The 19,089-nt window shown below is 40.8% G+C and overlaps 1 protein-coding gene across 1 annotated transcript in view; it reads right to left on the bottom strand.

The window, feature by feature from the left end:
* The window catches only part of adgrl4 (adhesion G protein-coupled receptor L4), a 95,833-nt gene that overhangs the window by 1,883 nt on the left and 74,861 nt on the right, over positions 1–19,089 (bottom strand). The window contains exons 7-15 of the mRNA XM_056266470.1: positions 9,841–10,024; positions 6,983–7,099; positions 6,692–6,891; positions 6,420–6,596; positions 4,991–5,194; positions 4,650–4,870; positions 4,111–4,177; positions 3,643–3,734; positions 1,035–1,203 (exon numbers count right to left, since the gene is read on the bottom strand). Coding sequence (XP_056122445.1) covers positions 1,035–1,203; positions 3,643–3,734; positions 4,111–4,177; positions 4,650–4,870; positions 4,991–5,194; positions 6,420–6,596; positions 6,692–6,891; positions 6,983–7,099; positions 9,841–10,024 — 1,431 coding nt within the window. The remainder of the gene's footprint in view (positions 1–1,034; positions 1,204–3,642; positions 3,735–4,110; positions 4,178–4,649; positions 4,871–4,990; positions 5,195–6,419; positions 6,597–6,691; positions 6,892–6,982; positions 7,100–9,840; positions 10,025–19,089) is intronic.

The following is a 19,089-nucleotide window of genomic DNA, read 5'->3' as shown; positions in this document are numbered from 1 at the left end:
CCGTTCTGCCGAACCCTCGCCTAGAAGTCCCGGGAGCAGAGTGATCTGGGGGAAATGCATACAGACACAGCCTTGGCCATGTCTGCACCATGGCATCCAGCTGTAACGGAGCTGGAGGTATGATGGCAAACCAGAGGGGGACAGTGGGTTGACTCTGCTGAGCTAAACAGGTCCACTTCCGCTCTGATGTACCTCTGCCAAATTAACTTCACCACCTCCGGGTGAAGTCTCCATTCCCAGGGCCTCAACACCTGCATGGACAGGATGTCTTCTCCCAAGTTGAATGCCCTGGAATATAAACTGACCCCGTTGAGAGCAGTTTTTTCATAATCATGAACAGGGGCCCAAACACAGCCCACCCTTGTGATTACATAGGAGATGCCCTGGAATATAAACTACCCCCAGTGAGAGCAGTTTGTTCTCAGCCCAGAGCAAGATCTGCTGCATCAACATGAACAAGGGCCCAAACGCAGCCCGCCCTTGTGATTATATAGGAGACTGCTGATGTGTTGTCCACCTGGACTAACACATGGTAGCCCCTCGGTATTTCCATGCTTGAAATACAGCTCTCATCTCCAGACAATGTATGTGCCATATGAGATGATGGCCTTCCCAGAGACTGCGAGCTGGACGGCCACCCAAGACTGCACTCCAGCCTTTGAGAGAGGCATCTGATTGGCAATAATCTTGCGACGGCAACATGCCATAAGACTTGGACCTTAGGCAATGCCTGGGTCTTCCAAAGAGAAAGGGTACAAAGCATTTGCGCATAACCCTTATGACTCGCAGAGGGTCTCTCAAACATAACCCTGGTTTCATAAAGCAAAGAAGCTGATGATCTTTATTTCAGGTGCCTATTTATGGTCTTTATGACATGCTTACACTATGTCAGCTAACCTCAACTGGTCAATGAAACTGACAATTCCACACGTGCTTTACGCACTTGTTCATTCAGGGGCATTCTCATAGCATCAAATTCATGACGCAGTGCTGAGTTCCATCTAAAGGGAATTGTAGAATAGTCTGCACCTTACCCTTCTGGATAGAACGCAAAGGAAAATGAAAATGAACATCCCTTGGAACACATTGGCGAAGGTAAAGAGATACGCTGTGAGGGTGGTCTCATATAAGATGTGCATGACACCAAATGTCCAGGTAACTCCCAGAACAAAAAGAAGAGCAATAGCTCCTCTTGCACAAGACCTGTGGAAAAATTATTGAATAGCAAAAGTTAAAAAATATGTTTGTAATAGCTTTCAGGCTGCTGTTCAGGGATGTAGTGGAGGCTAAACGCACGTAAACGCCGCTTACGCACCTCCCAATATTCGGAAATAGCGTTTACCCACCTCCAAAGTGCGTTTATCCACCTCTAAATAGCCCGTAGTTCCTAAGACATTTTAAATTAAGCTTATGTCGTTTTAGTTTCATATTGTTCATTATTAGTTTCATATTGTTAAAACTAAGACGAACTCTTTCATATTGCGCTGCATTACTGTCAGTGTTGTTGACTTTTACTGACGGACGGTAAGGTTGCGCTGTTGACGCTCGCGCAGCCTCTCGAGGAGAAATCTACACAAATGAGCGCACACACACACACTGTTAACCAGTTAACAACATACTGCCTATAAAAAAATCTAAATGTGGAGTTTTTATATTTTTAACATTATTATGTTAAGCAACCTCAATTATTTTTCCTGAACACCATCACGATTGAAAATGTGACATTTCCTACAACAGTTCAATAAACAGTTAAAATTAAGTCACTTACATTTTAGATGCAATATTGGCTGTTTTTGTTCTGTTTCAGCAGCGAAAATAGTTCCAAACAAAAATTACAGCAGAACCACGGCGCATCTCACAGGAACACTCAACCTGTTTTCATTACTGAATGATTCAGCATTTTGAACGAATCGATTGAGTCAAAGATTCAATGACCCATTCATTCATAAACATCTGTCTCATTCTTGAATGAATCAGCCGTTTGAACGATTCGTTTGTTTGTTTGAATGAATTAATCAATGACTCACTCATTAAGACGGTCGCCTGCCGCCACCTACTGGCGGTTTAGTGATATGTTTAAAAGTAGTATCATTCTTTCCAATGTTTCTTAAATGTAAATTTGAAATAAATTTCATAACATTATTTTACACAATTTTAATTTTTCAGTGTAAATTATTTTTATTTGATCAGCCCCTAGGGTAACAGCCCTATAGTGTCTTATTATTCTAAATAATTGAATTTATTGACCAAATTTATGAATTTAAAATGAAAGATGAAGCATACATTTAATAATATTGGGGGAGGGGATGCCCTTTAAAGGTGCAGATATTACAATATGCCGATTTAAATATCAAAGCTGATTGAACACTGATGAGAATAATCAGAATAAATGAGAATATTGTTTCAGAATAAATTAACACACACACCAAAAAAACAAAATCCGGACGAGCAATTTTTTTACTCAGACAAGTGAATGACAGATTTACTTGTCCGAACGACAAGTGAAAAGGCTTAAAGGAGAACTCCGGCGCAAAATGAACCTTTGGTCTAATTACACATTGTTACCTAGTCAACCGTTATCTGAGATTTGTTTTCATGATTATCGAATGTAAATAGTTTTATCTCTACAAACAGTTTAGCCTATAAAGCTAGTATAACGCTAGTATATTGGGCATAGTGTAATGACAAATAAAAATCGCTTGTTAATACCACTAACAAGGCTCAAAATAGCCCCACACTAGCACGGTAGCATAATGAGGGTCCCTACCTTCAAACCGAGGCATTGAGAACTTTGTCAGTGTCCAGACAGTTTAATAAGAAGATATTTTAAACATACAGTCAACTTCGCGTATACAGGCAGAAGCCATCTTTGAAATACAGTCTTTACCAGTCGATCTACGAACGCCGATCCAAGTGCGCTGGTGAGAATGTGAACGAGCTATGAGTTGTGATAAGGTGAGCGCGAACAGCAGGCTTGGATCGGCGTTCGTAGATCGACTGGTAAAGACTGTATTTCAAAGATGGCTTCTGCCTGTATACGCGAAGTTGACTGTATGTTTAAAATATCTTCTTATTAAACTGTCTGGACACTGACAAAGTTCTCAATGCTTCGGTTTGAAGGTAGGGACCCTCATTATGCTACCGTGCTAGTGTGGGGCTATTTTGAGCCTTGTTACTGGTATTAACAAGCGATTTTTATTTGTCATTACACTATGCCCAATATACTAGCGTTATACTAGCTTTATAGGCTAAACTGTTTGTAGAGATAAAACTATTTACATTCGATAATCATGAAAACAAATCTCAGATAACGGTTGACTAGGTAACAATGTGTAGACCAAAGGTTCATTTTGCGCCGGAGTTCTCCTTTAATGTCGAGCAATGTTAGCAATGTCATCAGGTAGGCAGTGGCCCACCTTACCGGGTGACCACGTCGTGGTCCACCAGAATTTATAGTTTACCCACCTCTTTTTTTACCACTACACCTCTGCTGCTGTTTGATTAGTAACTTTAGTATTTAGCTACCCTGACATGAATAAAATAAAATTTAACTTTTAAAAAAGTTACTTGGAAACACAAAGAGTCATACAGAAGAGGAGATGTGATCAGCCCCTATGTAAAAATTATGAACAATTTCTTTACCTGATATTTTCATAGTGACTGATTTCAGGTATCTTTACTGCAGTGTGACGATAAACCTTAAAGATGATCACAGCAAATGCCAGCAGATTAACCTGGGAGGGAATAAATGGCTTCGATGTAATATTTATTCAACAAGAAAGTACAGTATGAACTACATGCAGTAATTCATTTGATTAATTAAACAGCATATCATGTTATCATTTAAATAAGTTTTTTTTTTTTTTTTTTTTTTTATACATTTATTGATAGCACTAATGAAATCACATTTTGGCTATTATTTTATTTAGATTTACAATTTATTTAGATTTATTAGAAAAACAGCATAGTTTTAATGAAAAGGGTTGTATTAGCGTAACTGAGATTTGTTGCTGAGTGTACATGAGTCCAGATTAGTGTTCATGGGTTATAGACAGTCTATATTACAGTGTTGTTACTGGATGTTACACTAACACAAGAAGAGATGCTCACCAGAATTATCAGACAAGCTGGTCCTATGAAACTCCAGATGAAGTTATTTTCAGTGCTCAGCCAACACCTTAATAAGATTAATAACATGAAATAATAATTACAATTATTGTAAAACTCGATTTACATTGTTTGAAGTAAATGTGAGTGGTGCAATCCACCTTATTTAGCAACGTAGATTTAAGCTATTTTTTAAATTTGTGAATGTATGAGAATTACGATTTGTTAGCTGCTATACATTAAATAACTAGAAGAATAAAGTTCAATAAATGGTAACTATTTGAGCTACAAACCTGTTTTTTTTATTATAGTAAATAATATAATATGAAAGCAAATACCACTTTCTAATATCAAGCAGCATAATATACAATATTTGTACAGCTAAAATAACCGAAGACAACGGAAGCCTTGCACATTCAAAATATTATTGGTGGATCAAAATAAGGTGGATCACTCTTACGTTAAAAATAAGGTGGATTGCTCATAGTAATAGTCATACTTTCTTTTGCAAATTCCACTAAATTTAAATTCTAATAACTTACACAGTACTGGTGCCATAATATTTATAGCCAAGTGTTGCAGAAATTGTGACGACCACTGCGGGGCTCCCATAGCCAAATATGTAGAAGTTCCGGTGGAGGAAACCTTTGTTGTAGATGACACCAACAACAATGAGATACAAATGGATCCCCTCTATACACATCCAGGCAAATGCAGACAAGAAGAAATAGTGCAGCAGGCCAGCGATAAGAGAACAGAACCACTGAAACACAAAGTGAACAAACATGAATCAACATTACATTGCACTACATTACTTAATAGACTACTTTTGTAAAGGGTTTATGTTGCCATCTGACACATTCAAAAAGTCTGAGGAGAGAACCTTGTGTGCAATCTTGTTAATCCCGATGAGGAAGATGAACTGGGCCATGAAAAGGCTGCAGCACAGGTTCTTGTGGATCGTGGTTCTGGTGTTCTGAATGTCTCGGAAGTACCAGAATGTGAAGATACACAGGGACAGGCATATTATGGAGATCACCATTCCCAGCTGCGTTATCCTCGTCAGAACATTATAATGCGCAAGCAACTACATAAAACACAGCAGGAAAAGGCATTTAGAATTGTTTACAACCAAATTGTGAATTCTGCTCTAATTGTACCATGTTGACAAATTGAGTCAGTTTTTTCACAATGTAATAATAGTATACATTGAAGAAAAGGTGAGTGACACTCACCTGTGCCATGTTGCTAATGTATTCTGGGGTTTTATAGCACATCGGGTTACACTTTATTTTAAGGTGTCATTGTTACAGTGTAATTATATATTTAAGTACTGAGTAATATTAAGCAACTACATGTACTTATTATAGGGTTAGGGTTGGATTAGGATTTGTTTGAGGGTTAGTTGCATGTAATTATGCATAATTTACTGTTATTACTATGGTAAGTACATATGTAACAAGGACACTGTAAAATAAAGTGTTACCGCACATTGTTGCGTTGCTGTTTTGATGCCCTAAATGACTATGATATTTTAAATTCCTTGATATAGTTTAGGTTCCTGCATACAAGTTGTAATATCTGCCAGCTATTCTCAACAAACCACATAATTAAATGTATCATAAATCATTGTAGCACAAACAATATGTGATGCATTACATGCTGATGTTAAATATTTAGGGTTAGGAGTGTGTTCAAATTCCTAACATGTATGAGGGAGCATAATAGTGAGGTTTATGACAGCAATCACCACTAATAAGATATAATGCACTGAACAAACATATCAACTATATTCCGTATTTCTAATGATTAAGGTAACTTCACTGTAACTTTAAAAGTGTACTTTAAAGATAACATCAGTCTAAGACATTTTTTTTTTCTATGAATTTAGAAGAAATATAACGTATTACACAGTAAAACATTTTTTTGTCAGGTTAATTACAATTTAATATGACTTAATCAATCATAAACATAATGTGTGTATATATATATACAGTACTACCATTCAAAAGTCTGACTTAGTGCTCAAGAAACATTTCTTAATATGTTCAATGTCGAAAACAGTTTTGTGGCAGTTTTACTGTTACTTTTAATCAATTTATTGCATCTTCACTGAATAAAAGTAGTAATTTCTCAACAACAACCATATATATATATATATATATATATATATATATATATCGTACTGACCCCAAACCTTTGAATGGTAATGTAAAATTGTTTAAAACGTTCAGGTAGAAATAACAATAAATGTTTGTTGGGCCACCGTATTTTGTGAGGAGACCAGTAGGGGACAGCAGTAGTTCACTTACATTGGCATGAGCAGAGGACATGAGAATAGCAAAGTGTGTCAGGTGATCACAGGAACACGATGTATGAGTGGAATTCACACTAGTGCGTGTACAGCCAACCAAACTCCAGTGTCCCATCATGCTCTGGGAATACTCCCAGAAGGCACACTTAGTCTCATCATGGGCAGGATCTATCTCCTTTATAAAAGAAGCAAAAGTTGTTCAATGCATATTAAAATGACAGTCAAAGCAACAACTATTTCAAGTTAATTAATCAATCAGTTACACTGCACCTGTGTGTGTTTGAGAGTGAAGGTCACGTTGTTCAGTGTAAATGTCTTTGGATTGCTGATGGCTGCTGCTATTACTGGCGAATTAACTGTAATTTCACCCGCTGCTGCATAGCGAGAGTAATCGGCCACACCAGGGTCATCAGTTGGCTTTAAAAGATCCCCAATACTGTTATAGATTAGAAATACAATGGAGGTGCTTCCTACAGCAGAGACAGATGGAAGACATTTGAATCATTTGGTGCATTTTGTATTCAATTTGCTATGAAGTTAAGAAATAACATTATTACAAACCATTATTGCTTTTGTTTTTGGCATTCTTAGGGGTCAGTGAAATGGAGTTTCCTTTGATGTTGGTTGAAACTGGATGCTTATGTGCTTGGTGGGGTTCAAATGTGTATAGTTTCATTTCTAGAAATCATTCAACACAACGATTAGAACCTTCATCAAAAGGTTAAACATTAATATTAAAAAATCACAAGAAAATAACAATAAAACTATACAAATGTTTACAATAATGTACTTTGATTTTATTGTTGAATGAAGTATTCAATCTGTATTTTCTAAAGATTTTCATACTTTTTATTTCTAGACGCAAACTATTTAGGTTAACTAATTAGGATGTTTTTTTTACATTTTCAGTTCATTTTTTAATAGTGTATCCTATAATTGTTCTGTCAGAAAGTTTAAGATTTACAGTATATGAATAATGCACTGTAAGAAATAAAAAAATGTGGAAAATGGAGAATGTACTGGTAATTTTATGCCAGTACATTATCCATTAAGTTTTTAGACATTTCTTTTAAACCATACACTCGTACAAATAAAGGTTATTGCTGTCTATGGTTCAATGAGAGCCTTTAACCATCTACGGATCCTTTCTATTTAACAAAATGTTATTTTAGTGTAAAGTGTCTTTGGGAGACCCAACATAGTTCTTATATTGCAGTGCTGCAAAAAACAAACAAACAAACAAACTAACTAACTAACTAACTAACTAACTAACACAAAACTGTTGGGACCTTTATTTTTAAGTGTGTTAAATACAACACAATGAAAGCATGACAATGACAATGACAATGACAATTTATTTGTATAGCACTATTAAAAACAACAGCTGTTGACCAATGTGCTTTCCACATAGACTCACAAATCAATAAGGAACCCCATATTCAAGCAACATGCAAACACATACAAAACACAGTCTTTAATCAAAAGCTTTTGAAAATAAATAGGTTTTAAGTTTGGATTTAAAAATAGTAAGAGATGGAGCCTGTCTTAAGCTAATTGGGAGAGTATTCCAAAGTCTAGGTGCAGCGATGGAAAACGCTCGATCTCCTCTGCGCTTTAGGCGCGATTTTGGGGTAGACAGTAAGGCCAGATTTGAAGAGCGTAGAGACCTTGCAGGCTTTTGTTCTATTAATAATTCTACTAGGTACGTTGGTGCTAATCCATTTAAAGATTTATAAACTAAAAGTAATACTTTAAATTCTACTCTGTAACACACCGGTAACCAATGCAATGATCTTAGAATCGGTGTAATATGCTCTCTCTTTTTTTTTCCGCACAGAAAACGGGCCGTAGCATTTTGGACATATTGTAAACGAGATAGTGTTTGCTGACTAATTCCCAGATATAACGAGTTACAATAGTCCAATCTCGACGAAATAAATACATGAATTAATTTCTCAAGATCTTTAAATGAGAGAAACGGTTTTGCTTTAACGAGCAGACGTAGCTGATAAAAACATGATTTTACCACGGAGTTTATTTGACGATCAAATTTTAGATTATCGTCTAAAACAAAACCCAAATCTTTCACCCACGGTCTCAAGTACACGGACATCTCACCCAGATTTAGGTTTACAGATTTTGATTGCTCAGATGGGCTAAACATAATGATTTCAGTTTTCTTTTCATTAAAAATTAAAAAATTTAAAGAAAGCCATGCCTTTACCTCCTCTAGGCATGCTGTAAGAGACGTTAGGGTTAAAAAATCTCGTTTCACGGGCAAATAGACCTGTGTGTCGTCTGCGTAGCAGTGAAATGACAGACCGTGTTTTTTAAAAATGGACCCAAGAGGAAGCATATATAAAGAAAATAATAATGGAGCTAAAATAGAGCCCTGCGGAACTCCATAGTGTAGGTGTGCTGTACTCGAGTAACGTTCTCCTATCTTAACTGAGAAACTCCTATTTGTTAGAAATGATATTAACCATTTCAAAGCTGTACCTCCTATACCAACATAGTGCCTTAGACGGTCAGTTAGGATAGTATGATCAATTGTATCAAACGCTGCTGTTAAATCGAGAAGAACAAGTACTGTGAAATCACCAGAGTCGCAAGTAATTAAAATATCATTAAAAACTCTGACCAATGCGGTCTCTGTGGAGTGACATTTTCGAAAGCCAGACTGAAATATTTCAAATAATGAGTTCTCAGCTAAATAACTCTGTAACTGTAATAGAATAATTTTTTCAAAAAATTTAGAAACAAATGGCAAATTAGAAATTGGCCTAAAATTTGTCAAAACAGATGAATCCAGGTTCGATTTTTTAATCATTGGACGGATCACTGCATGCTTTAAGCAGTCAGGCATAATGCCAGATTCTAGACTGCGATTTATTATAATCAGAAGATATGGAGCCATATCAGCAATAAGTTGTCTGAATAAAAAAGGAGGAAGACTATCCAGTGGTGAGCCAGAAGGCTTGAGCTGCTTAGCTATTTCTAACAATTCCGCCTCAGTAACTGAGTTAAACTCATTAAATGACACAGCGTCAGTTTCATTTAAAAGATGGTTATTAGGATTAAGAGAAATTGTAGAGGATGTACAAATTATACTCTGTCTAAGATCTCTTATTTTGTTTTCAAAGAAAGATAAAAACTCATCACATGACGGGGATGCAACCCCCGGAGAGAGTACGGCCGATGGATTTAAAGTAGCATTTATAATATTAAAAAGTGTCTTTGGTCTGGAGCAGTTCTTGTTAATAATGTTTGATAGATGTCGACATTGACAGCATGATTTAAACGGTTAAATACCTGCGAAAAATCTAAATGGAAAATTCCCTAATATGAACATTGGGCCCAGTTTTTACAGATTCTTCTTAGCGAGTGTTTGGTTATATTTTAGCCCACAAAAATCTCACCTACTTCACCGGCATCCACCTGCATCTGCATAGTGTGTTTGTATCCAGCAGACAGGGCCAGTGTTTCCATCTCTGCTGTGTGAAGTAGTGTGGTGATGTAATACTTCCTCAAATCCTCATTTATCTTGTCCCATTCCACCTTCTCATCCTTCTCGACTAAGTTATTCACACTAAAAACCAAATTCTATGGGAAAAATACAGAAAACACAGAACGTCTCAGGTTACGACTGTAACAGGCAGAAGGAGCAAATGACAGGGCTTGCAAGTCTCCTATCCTCTTTAGGGACGCAATAACCAACATAAAAGCCATCTTTAATGTTAGTAACTTCTCTGAAATTGAGTCCAGGGGCTTGAAGGGTGCCAGAGACAAACCTTCCAGAACCACTACCAAATCCCAGGCTGGAAGTCTTACATGGCAAAGTCCAACTAATATTATCTGCACCAAAGTGAAGACAAGTGGAGGAGACTGGTAGCTGCTACTTTCTTGTCTGTGTTGGATTATTTTGATATTATCTATCTGCAGGCACCCAAGCATTGTTTAAAGGCATTGGATTCAGTTCATGGAGCTTTAAGATTTATTACCAATTCAAAAGCCCTTACCCATCATTGTTTACTGTACTCTTGGGTTTGATTGCCCGCACTGTCAATCTATAGACTCAAGCACTGGTAAATCTTTATATACAACTTTCCTGGGTTTGCTTTCCTCTTGTTTACAGCAGTATACCATTCAAAAAGGTGTAAACATGTATGGTCATCGTTCACAAGAATATTATTTTTTAAACATCCCAATAGTCCATACAAATATGGGTAAAAGGGTGTTTGGTTATGCTGCTCTGTCTGATTGGAATCAGTTACAAGATAAATTATGTTTTAAAGAGTTGGTCTCCAAATTAATTTAAGAGTATTTTAAATGATTTGGTTACGGATTTACCTAATTGTTATTGTTTTAACTGATATTGTATACACTTTTTTTCCATATGTAATTAATGTATTTGTTTTCATGTTTAATCTTTTTTCATGTTTAACCAAGTGTGCTGCCTGTCTTGTCCTGCAGGACCCTCTTGTAATTTTATATGCATCTCAAGAGTTTTTTCTTGGTTGAATAAAGGTTATATGACCCCCCAATTTAAGGTGTAAAGTTTCCTCGTGGAGGGAGTTTAGGATGGTCTCAGCAACCTCAGCTGAGAGACCATAGTTTAAGGTTTGACCCCCCTCAGGGGCCAAACTCACTGTTTCTTATAGCTTCCCCCTAATAGTCGACTAGAAGAGGCTTAGTCAACCAAAATATCAGTTAGTCGCAGGAAAAAAAAAACTTGTGGTGAAGTCAGGCAGTCCATGAGGGACAAATCATTAACTGCGGTTCTTTTTGGTAATTACAGTTTATCAGAGGAAATCCAAAAATTTGCAGATCATCCATTTAAAACATGTAAGTAGGAACTTTACATTGCTGCTCGCTTTAACATTAACCTATTATGAGGCGATATTCAAGTGTTTGTGCGGAGTGTGGATGCTAAAGTATAGCGCGCTTACTGCAAGACATGGAGGCGCCGGCGCGATCCCTTGCATTTTTTCCTGACAACAGCAGAAACAACTTAAAATACTCTGCCATTTTTGGTCATTTAGATAAGAGTATCATTAATAGACATCATAAGAAACTGTAAAGGGTCTACTTAAAGGTTGTATCTGCGATTGTGGGTGACGTCACTTCTGTTTGTGTTTGAAGCGAGATCCCAAACAAACCAAGTTAGCTCGCCCCTCCCTCCCGTTTCATGCATCATGAAAAAAAAAAAGATCATGCACGCGCATTTCTTAAAGCGACAAACAAACGATATTCAGATTGACGTTCTACCTCAATGATGGCTTATTCTGCTGGGTAAGTCATTATAGTTGTTTTTCTAACATAATTTTATAACCAAGTAAATATAATATCTGTTACTTGCACTTTCAACATTGTGTATTCTAAAATAGGCTAATGCAGTATTGTATTTTTACTTTGTATGCATGAACATTATGTTATAAATTACATATCTAGCTTCCAGCTTTTCTCCCAGCTAAGTCATATCACACAGCTAGTTTTGCTGGTGCTTCACTGGAAGCAGCAGTATGATAAAACGTACCAGAATCAGTCATATAGCTACAGATCTAACGTCATGGGGAAAACTCATGGTAACAAACAGCTATCTGGAATAATATTATAACAGCTTAATATTATTATTCGGCTAACGTTAGTGTCACTGGTGCGGGCCGGGGCGGACTCGAATGACCAGCCACCCCTGACTTAGACACCACCGTGAGGAGCCGACACCACGGGTCCGCAACAGATGGACAAAGCAGACCAGAGATAAGTTCAAAGGAATAACAATCTTTATTGAACACAATATATCAATGAGCACAAACGTGATAGACTTCAGTGTCCTCTGGGTCTTCTTCAGCTACGGGTAGGTCCTGATCGAACGTCCAGTTTGCCCAGACGGCGACTTCACCAATGATACGGCTCACTTTGGACTCGGACGGTAAGTAGGAAGGTAAGGATTCTTCTCAGTACAGGATACTTTCGTCAGTACACAGTAGTGGGACAATGATTCAAGGGCTTACTTCACCAGCAATGTTGCGTATTTCCAGACCCAGACGGTAAGTAGAAGGTAAGGATGCTTCGCAGTACAGAATACTTTGGTCGGTGCACAGTAGTGAGACAGTGGTTTAAAAGCTTACTTCACCAGCGATGCTGCGTATTTCCAGACTCAGACGGTAGGTAGGAAGGTAAGGATTCTTCCCAGTATAGAATACTTTCGTCAGTGCACAGTAGTGGGACAATGATTCAATAGCTTACTTCACCAGCGATGCTGCATACTTCCGGACTCAGACGGTAAGTAGGAAGGTAAGGATTCTTCTCAGTATAGGATACATTCGTTAGTGCACAGTAGTGAGACAGTGGTTTAAAAGCTTACTTCACCAGCGATGCTGCATACTTCCAGACTCAGACGGTAAGTAGGAAGGTAAGGATTCTTCTCAGTACAGGATATTTTCGTCAGTGCACAGTAGTGGGACAGTGGTTTAAAAGCTTACTTCACCAGCGATGCTGCATACTTCCAGACTCAGACGGTAAGTAGGAAGGTAAGGATTCTTCTCAGTACAGGATACTTTCGTCAGTGCACAGTAGTGGGACAATGATTCAAAAGCTTACTTCACCAGCGATGCTGCATACTTCCAGACTCAGATGGTAAGTAGGAAGGCATTCGTTACACTCCCGTGGGGGATATTTAATCCTCCTCAGCACACTCCGAAACACATAGCTTCCCCAACAGTCAGATTTACATTCACTGCATCCTCTTCGAGCTTTTCAAATGTTCGTAAGATGAAATCAATTCACTTATCTTTCTTTCTCCCTTCACAGCGCAGATTCAATCGATAAATCAGTCCAGCAGATTCCCACAGACGAACTCTGATCCAACAGACTTCATTGGGCGGCTTCCACACCCAGACAACTTCCCCGAGCAAGCTTGTGCCCAAAACTGCTCCGAGAAAACCAGAACCCCGAAACCTCTCTGAATAGCCCTTTTATCTTTGGCTTGTGAAGCAGGAAGCCTGTGTGAACGCCGCTCCTCTCTCTCTCGCACCTGCAGTGCATTAGCGGACAATGTTTCTGCCACACCCAGGCCGTTTCTCAATACCAAGTACGGAAACTTCGGACTTGCGTCCTTGGTAGTTCGGACTTGCCAAGTTCGACTCAGGAGAACGAACTCCCGAGGACGAGAGGACGCGAGTCCGGTTATTCTGCAAATGGAACATGCGTTCTTGATCGCGTCACTCAGCACGCTCTGGCTACTCCGGTTATCTCTTTATGTATATTTTAGGCAACAATAAAATGAAATATGCTACAACTCTGCCTCTTTTCGTCAACAATAAAACAAAATATGTTATAAAACACCACTCTGCCTCTTTTCATTTAAAAATCTTAAACATAGTAGCCTAATGGCCATGTGGTTCAAATGCGTACATTATCTTCACTGCATATATTTATAACAACATGAACATGATCTTTTTGTTTTCATTTTAAAAATATGAAACATTATTGATTTTTATTGACATTTAACAAACTGAGACAGGGTTGTGTCATTTTATTTTATTGTATAGTGAAGAGAATGTTAAAATAAATATAAAAATATATATATATATTTTAAAGTATATAAAATAAAATTACACAATCCTGTCTCTTTTTGTTAAATGTCAGTTTTAATGATCAATAATATCTACAATGATAAATAAGGCAAACAATTCAAACATAAGTAAGCTCTCTAATAGGCTACAAAGTTAAAGTTAAATAGCCTAAATATATAAAGTTATGAAACTTCACTTTGCCATGGTGAAACTTCACTTTGTCATTTCTGCGATTTTTTGCCATGGAACAAACAATAGTTTAATGAGACCAAAGATCGACTTATACACAAGACGAATTATACGTCAAGTTTATCCACTAGACTAGAGACATCAGAGCCAGCGGCAAACGTCAAGCACTAGCCGAGGAAAAGCTGTTCCAGTCGGGGTTGATGAGCGTTGAACACCCGCGGTGAACGCCTGGATGTCACAACTCCGAAAACGTCAGATACATTTTTAAAATAGGCGCTATCTTTATAAATAAACCACAGATTTGAGCTTTAAACAACCACATTCTCGCCTGAAACACTCTTAAAATTACATTTCATGACACAATAACAGTAGTATTTTGATATTGCGCGGGTTTTCTCCTCTGCTATTGACGCTTGCTGGTTGGTGCGAGATGCATTCTGGGAAACCTGGCTGTCTCAAGTCCGCACAAGTCACCTCTCGATGCATCCTCGGTAAACGGGGCGGATCAAGAACACATCCGGGGATTTGAACTGGACTTGGCTAGATGTGAACTTTGAATTGGAACAGTACTTGGGCAGTGACTGATGACGTTTCACAAGTCCACAAGAACACAAGTACAGACAAGAACGGGGGGCGGTTCAAGATGGCGCTCTAGGAAGACGTAAGTTGATGTGCTCTGCAAACTCAAATAGTTTTAGTGACTTTTAGTGCAGTCAGAAAAAGAGGTTATTATTTTCCCTTCACTATACACCTATTAGTTGGTATTTGTTACCACTAGAAAGTATGGGCAAGTCCGAAAAAAGAAAAAACAAGTCGAATGTTTCGCAGAAGAATGCTAATCCTGCTACTGCTAACAATAGTGAAACGCAGCACGTTTCCAGTGTTCCTGGTGCAGTGAATATGCATGACTATGTCAAGACAGACCTGGATGCAGTTTCTGACGATTTCATGTTGTGCGAGGAGGAATTTCCTGCACTTTTAGATACGCCTTGCAAATCCCCTGCAGCCAAACAACGGAAGACGGAGCGTTCTGACATTGCTGATGTCCTCTCTCAACTCGGAGCACTCTCGCAATTGATAAACAGCCGGTCTGACTCCCTGGAAAAATTGATAGGAGAAAATACACGTGCCATTACTAATATGAAAGAGGTGATAAACGAAAACACCAAGCAAATCACTAGTGTCAAGGAAGCCATCGAATTTATGAGCGAAGAAGTGAACAGTCTGAAACTCAAATATGGAGTGGTGGAGGCCAAGGTGGGCAAAGTGGATCAGGCTACTAATGAGCAAGAAAGAAGACTAGTGTCACAAGGTGACAAGTCTAGCGGAACCAATTTCCGCTAGGAGTGTGTTTCCCCCCGGGACGATTTTGCCGGCACACCGGGCTGGTTCACTTGTTGTCAGTTGCCATGACAGCGGCAGCTGATGAGGCAAGTGGTAACAGGTGCTGACGATTGAACTGAGGATCAGCGATAGGGCTTCGGGGCTGGAGGAAACATTTAAAAGGAAAGGGAAGAGGGAATTGGGTGTGGTACTCCCCCGGGAGAATTAGTTTCTTTGACTGTGGCTGAATTCGCTGGGATCTTTGGAGAGGGCTGTGAGGATTTGGCTGGCTGAAGGGTGCAACGGTGATTTGTGTGAATACACGCTGGAAACGTGAACTGGATGGAAAGTTGGAGAAGTGGGGAGATACAGTCAAGACTGGAGAACGCCATCATTCCTGAGAGGAAGTTAAGTAATAAAACATCGAATCTGTGTGAATGCATGTCCTGCACTGAGTTGAACAAAGAATTGTGAAGTGTATTGATCACGAGTGTAACTGTCACATAGGAGTGTGAACTGAGTCACCATTGAAATTCTGATATCTTCATCTTCTGAGTTGAACAAAGAATTGTGAAGTGCGTTGATCACGAGTGTAACTGCCACTTAAGAGTGTGGACTGAGTCATCATTGAAATCCTGGTATCTCCGTCTGAGAGTGAGAGAGTATTGAAGACGCTGTTCTCCATGCTGTGAGAAGTCATCTGCATCTCTTTATCGTCTGAGTGCTGATTCAACATAACAGTGGAAGGATTGACTATTGGGTGAGTGCTGGCCTTATTGCACTGAGAGTGAGAGTGGATATGCAGTGCCTGAATTGAAGTGTCACACAGTATTGGACTTGACATGAGGTTGCAGTGTGTGGGTGGATATGTATATTTAACTGCCAGTATTCCCCAGTGCATGATTCCGCCCAGTGTTTGCTGAACAAAGCCTCAGTGCTAGACGTGCATGTCCCGCTCGGGCTATAAGTTCTCATTCTGATACCGAAGAGGAGTGTGTTTGCCTTGTATAAATTGCTCTGCCTGTTTAACTAGACGAATTGTCGGCTGCTGTCTTCTTGGGCGCTGCCCGTCTGAAGGAAGGATCCACCCTTGTCCCAGCGCTGTCCGCTTGGAGCCACACAGTCCAGCCGTAAGCCCGATTCTCCATTCTGCAGAGGAGCGTGCCTGCACCTGTATAAATCGCTCTGTCCGTTTAACTAGATGATTCGTCTGCTGCTGTCTTCTTGGGCGCTGCCCGTCTGAAGGAAGGATCCACCCCTGTCCCAGCGCTGTCCGCTTGGAGCCACACAGTCCAGCCGTAAGCCCGATTCTCCATTCTGCAGAGGAGCGTGCCTGCACCTGTATAAATTGCTCTGTCCGTTTAACTAGATGATTCGTCTGCTGCTGTCTTCTTGGGCGCTGCCCGTCTGAAGGAAGGATCCACCCTTGTCCCAGCGCTGTCCGCTTGGAGCCACACAGTCCAGCCGTAAGCCCGATTCTGCAGAGTGTGCCTGCACCTGTATAAATTGCTCTGTCTGTTTAACTAGATGATTCGTCTGCCGCTGTCTTCTTGGGCGCTGCCAGTCTGAAGGAAGGATTCACCCTTGTCCCAGCGCTGTCCGCTTGGAGCCACACAGTCCAGCCGTAAGCTCGATTCTGCAGTGGAGTGGGCCTGCACCTGTATAATTTGCTCTGTCTGTTCAACTGGATGATTCTTCTGTGCTGAGCATATTAGGAACGACCGACGGTCTAGGAACACACCGACCTATCTACCCACCTGTCTCCCAGTGAGGCCCCTCTGCCTGCTCGCCTTCTTGAGAGGTATACTTACCTGCTACTCACCTGTCCGGTGGAAGAGTCTCCTAGTCCTCAGTCCCGGTCCTGCCCTGCCCGGGTATCTGTCCGTCTGCATCGTGGTTAAGAAGTTCTACTTACCCTGACACTTACCTGCTGCTGGAACGGCAGACGAATCCCTCGCCTCCCAGGGTCCAAAGCGGTTTCCCCCTTCCTGGACAGAGACACAAACTCACGTCAAGACTTTTAATTTCCTTTTTATTATACAATAAAGATTGTTCATTTTTAATTCTACTTGTCTGTCTGGTCTCTGGTACGCTCCTCAGAGTGGTCCTGGGTTTGAGGGGTGGGTGCAGTCTGGTTTGGCCCCCCCGACCTGTGACAGATTTGGCGTAAGTCGGCAGGATACCACTTTGAGTTGAGCGGCCAGAGATCTAGATGGCGGACGAAGAAGCACCTGTGGTGCGGCAGCCAGTTATGCCAATTTTAAACGGGAGCCCCATGGGCCCAGAAGTATGGAGGCCCAGGATCGGAAGTGGGTTTGTCAGCATGGAAGACCCAGGTTGAATACCTGGTGGGACTCCAAGGTTTAAGTGCCCCCCAAGGAGTGCAGTTTGTTTTAAATTCACTGGAGGGAGAAGCGAGAAGAGAAGTCCAAGCAGCGCCGGAAGCAACGAGAACCACGGTTCGGGCCATCTTTGATTTCCTTACGGAGCAATATGGAGACACCACCCCGGTTGCTGTACTGCGAACACAGTTTTTTAATTGTAAGCAGGGACCGCGACAAAATATCCGGGCATTTGCACTACAGCTGAGGGAGCAGTTCTCCCGGTTGAAGAAGAGACAGGATCATGGCCTGGGAGGTGAGGAGGTCCTGCTGCGAGATCAGTTCTTACTGGGATTGCTGGAGGGTCCCGTGCGCCAAAGTTTACGGATACAGTTCCGACGAGAGCCAGACCTCACTTTCGAAGACCTACGGAGGGAAGCCTTAGCACTTGAGCAAGATCATGCCGAGAGTGTAGTTCCTCCCCACTGCATGGCCACGAATGCTGCTGGTAGACCTCCGTCCCCCGCCATGTCTGATTGGAAGCAGGCCTTCCGTGAAGAACTGAAGAGAGGATGTTCGTGATCAAATGTCCTCACTGACCAAATCCTTTATGGAAGAGCTTCGCCGAGAACACCTCCATTCCTTGTCTTTGCCGAGGGAGCGAGCCTATTCGGAGGGGAATCGACCTCCAGCACACCGTCCACCCCGACCTGCCGGGTCCCGATTCCAGTGGGATGAGCAGGGTCGCCCCATCTGCAATGGTTGCGGAGAGCCAGGACACTACCTTCGCCAGTGCCACTCTCGCCGTGCCTCACAAGGGGGTTTTTAGTGTCACCGGCCACTGTGGGTCAAGTGGTCGGGACCTCCTCGTTAGACCCATGTTCGTCTGGGACTTCCCAAGAGAGTCTGGTGGGGCGTTGCCCCGTGGTGATGGTCCAGGTAAATGGCCAGAAAGTACAATGCCTCCTGGACACCGGGTCACAAGTCACACTCTTCTCAGAAAGTTTGTCTCGGGAATTGTTTGGTGCCCAAGGCCGGCCCATGACAGAAGCCCCATGGCTCACCTTGCGGGGAGCCAACGGCCTCGACATCCCGTACGTGGGATACCTAGTAACCGACTTGGAGATACATGGGATCGTTGTGCCTCAGAAGGGAGTGGTGATTGTGCGGGATACATGCCTGGGGTCGCACCGCGCACTGTTGGGCATGAATGTCGTTTCGGAGTGCTGGGAGGAGATATTCCGGAATGGACCAAGTC

This window comes from Rhinichthys klamathensis, unplaced genomic scaffold, assembly GCF_029890125.1.
Source record: "Rhinichthys klamathensis goyatoka isolate OS25496 unplaced genomic scaffold, OSU_Roscu_1.1 h1tg000249l_1, whole genome shotgun sequence".
Classification (NCBI taxonomy): domain Eukaryota; kingdom Metazoa; phylum Chordata; class Actinopteri; order Cypriniformes; family Leuciscidae; genus Rhinichthys; species Rhinichthys klamathensis.
The sequence above is the reverse complement of the archived record's forward strand: the minus strand, read 5'-3'. Positions and strand labels throughout refer to the sequence as shown.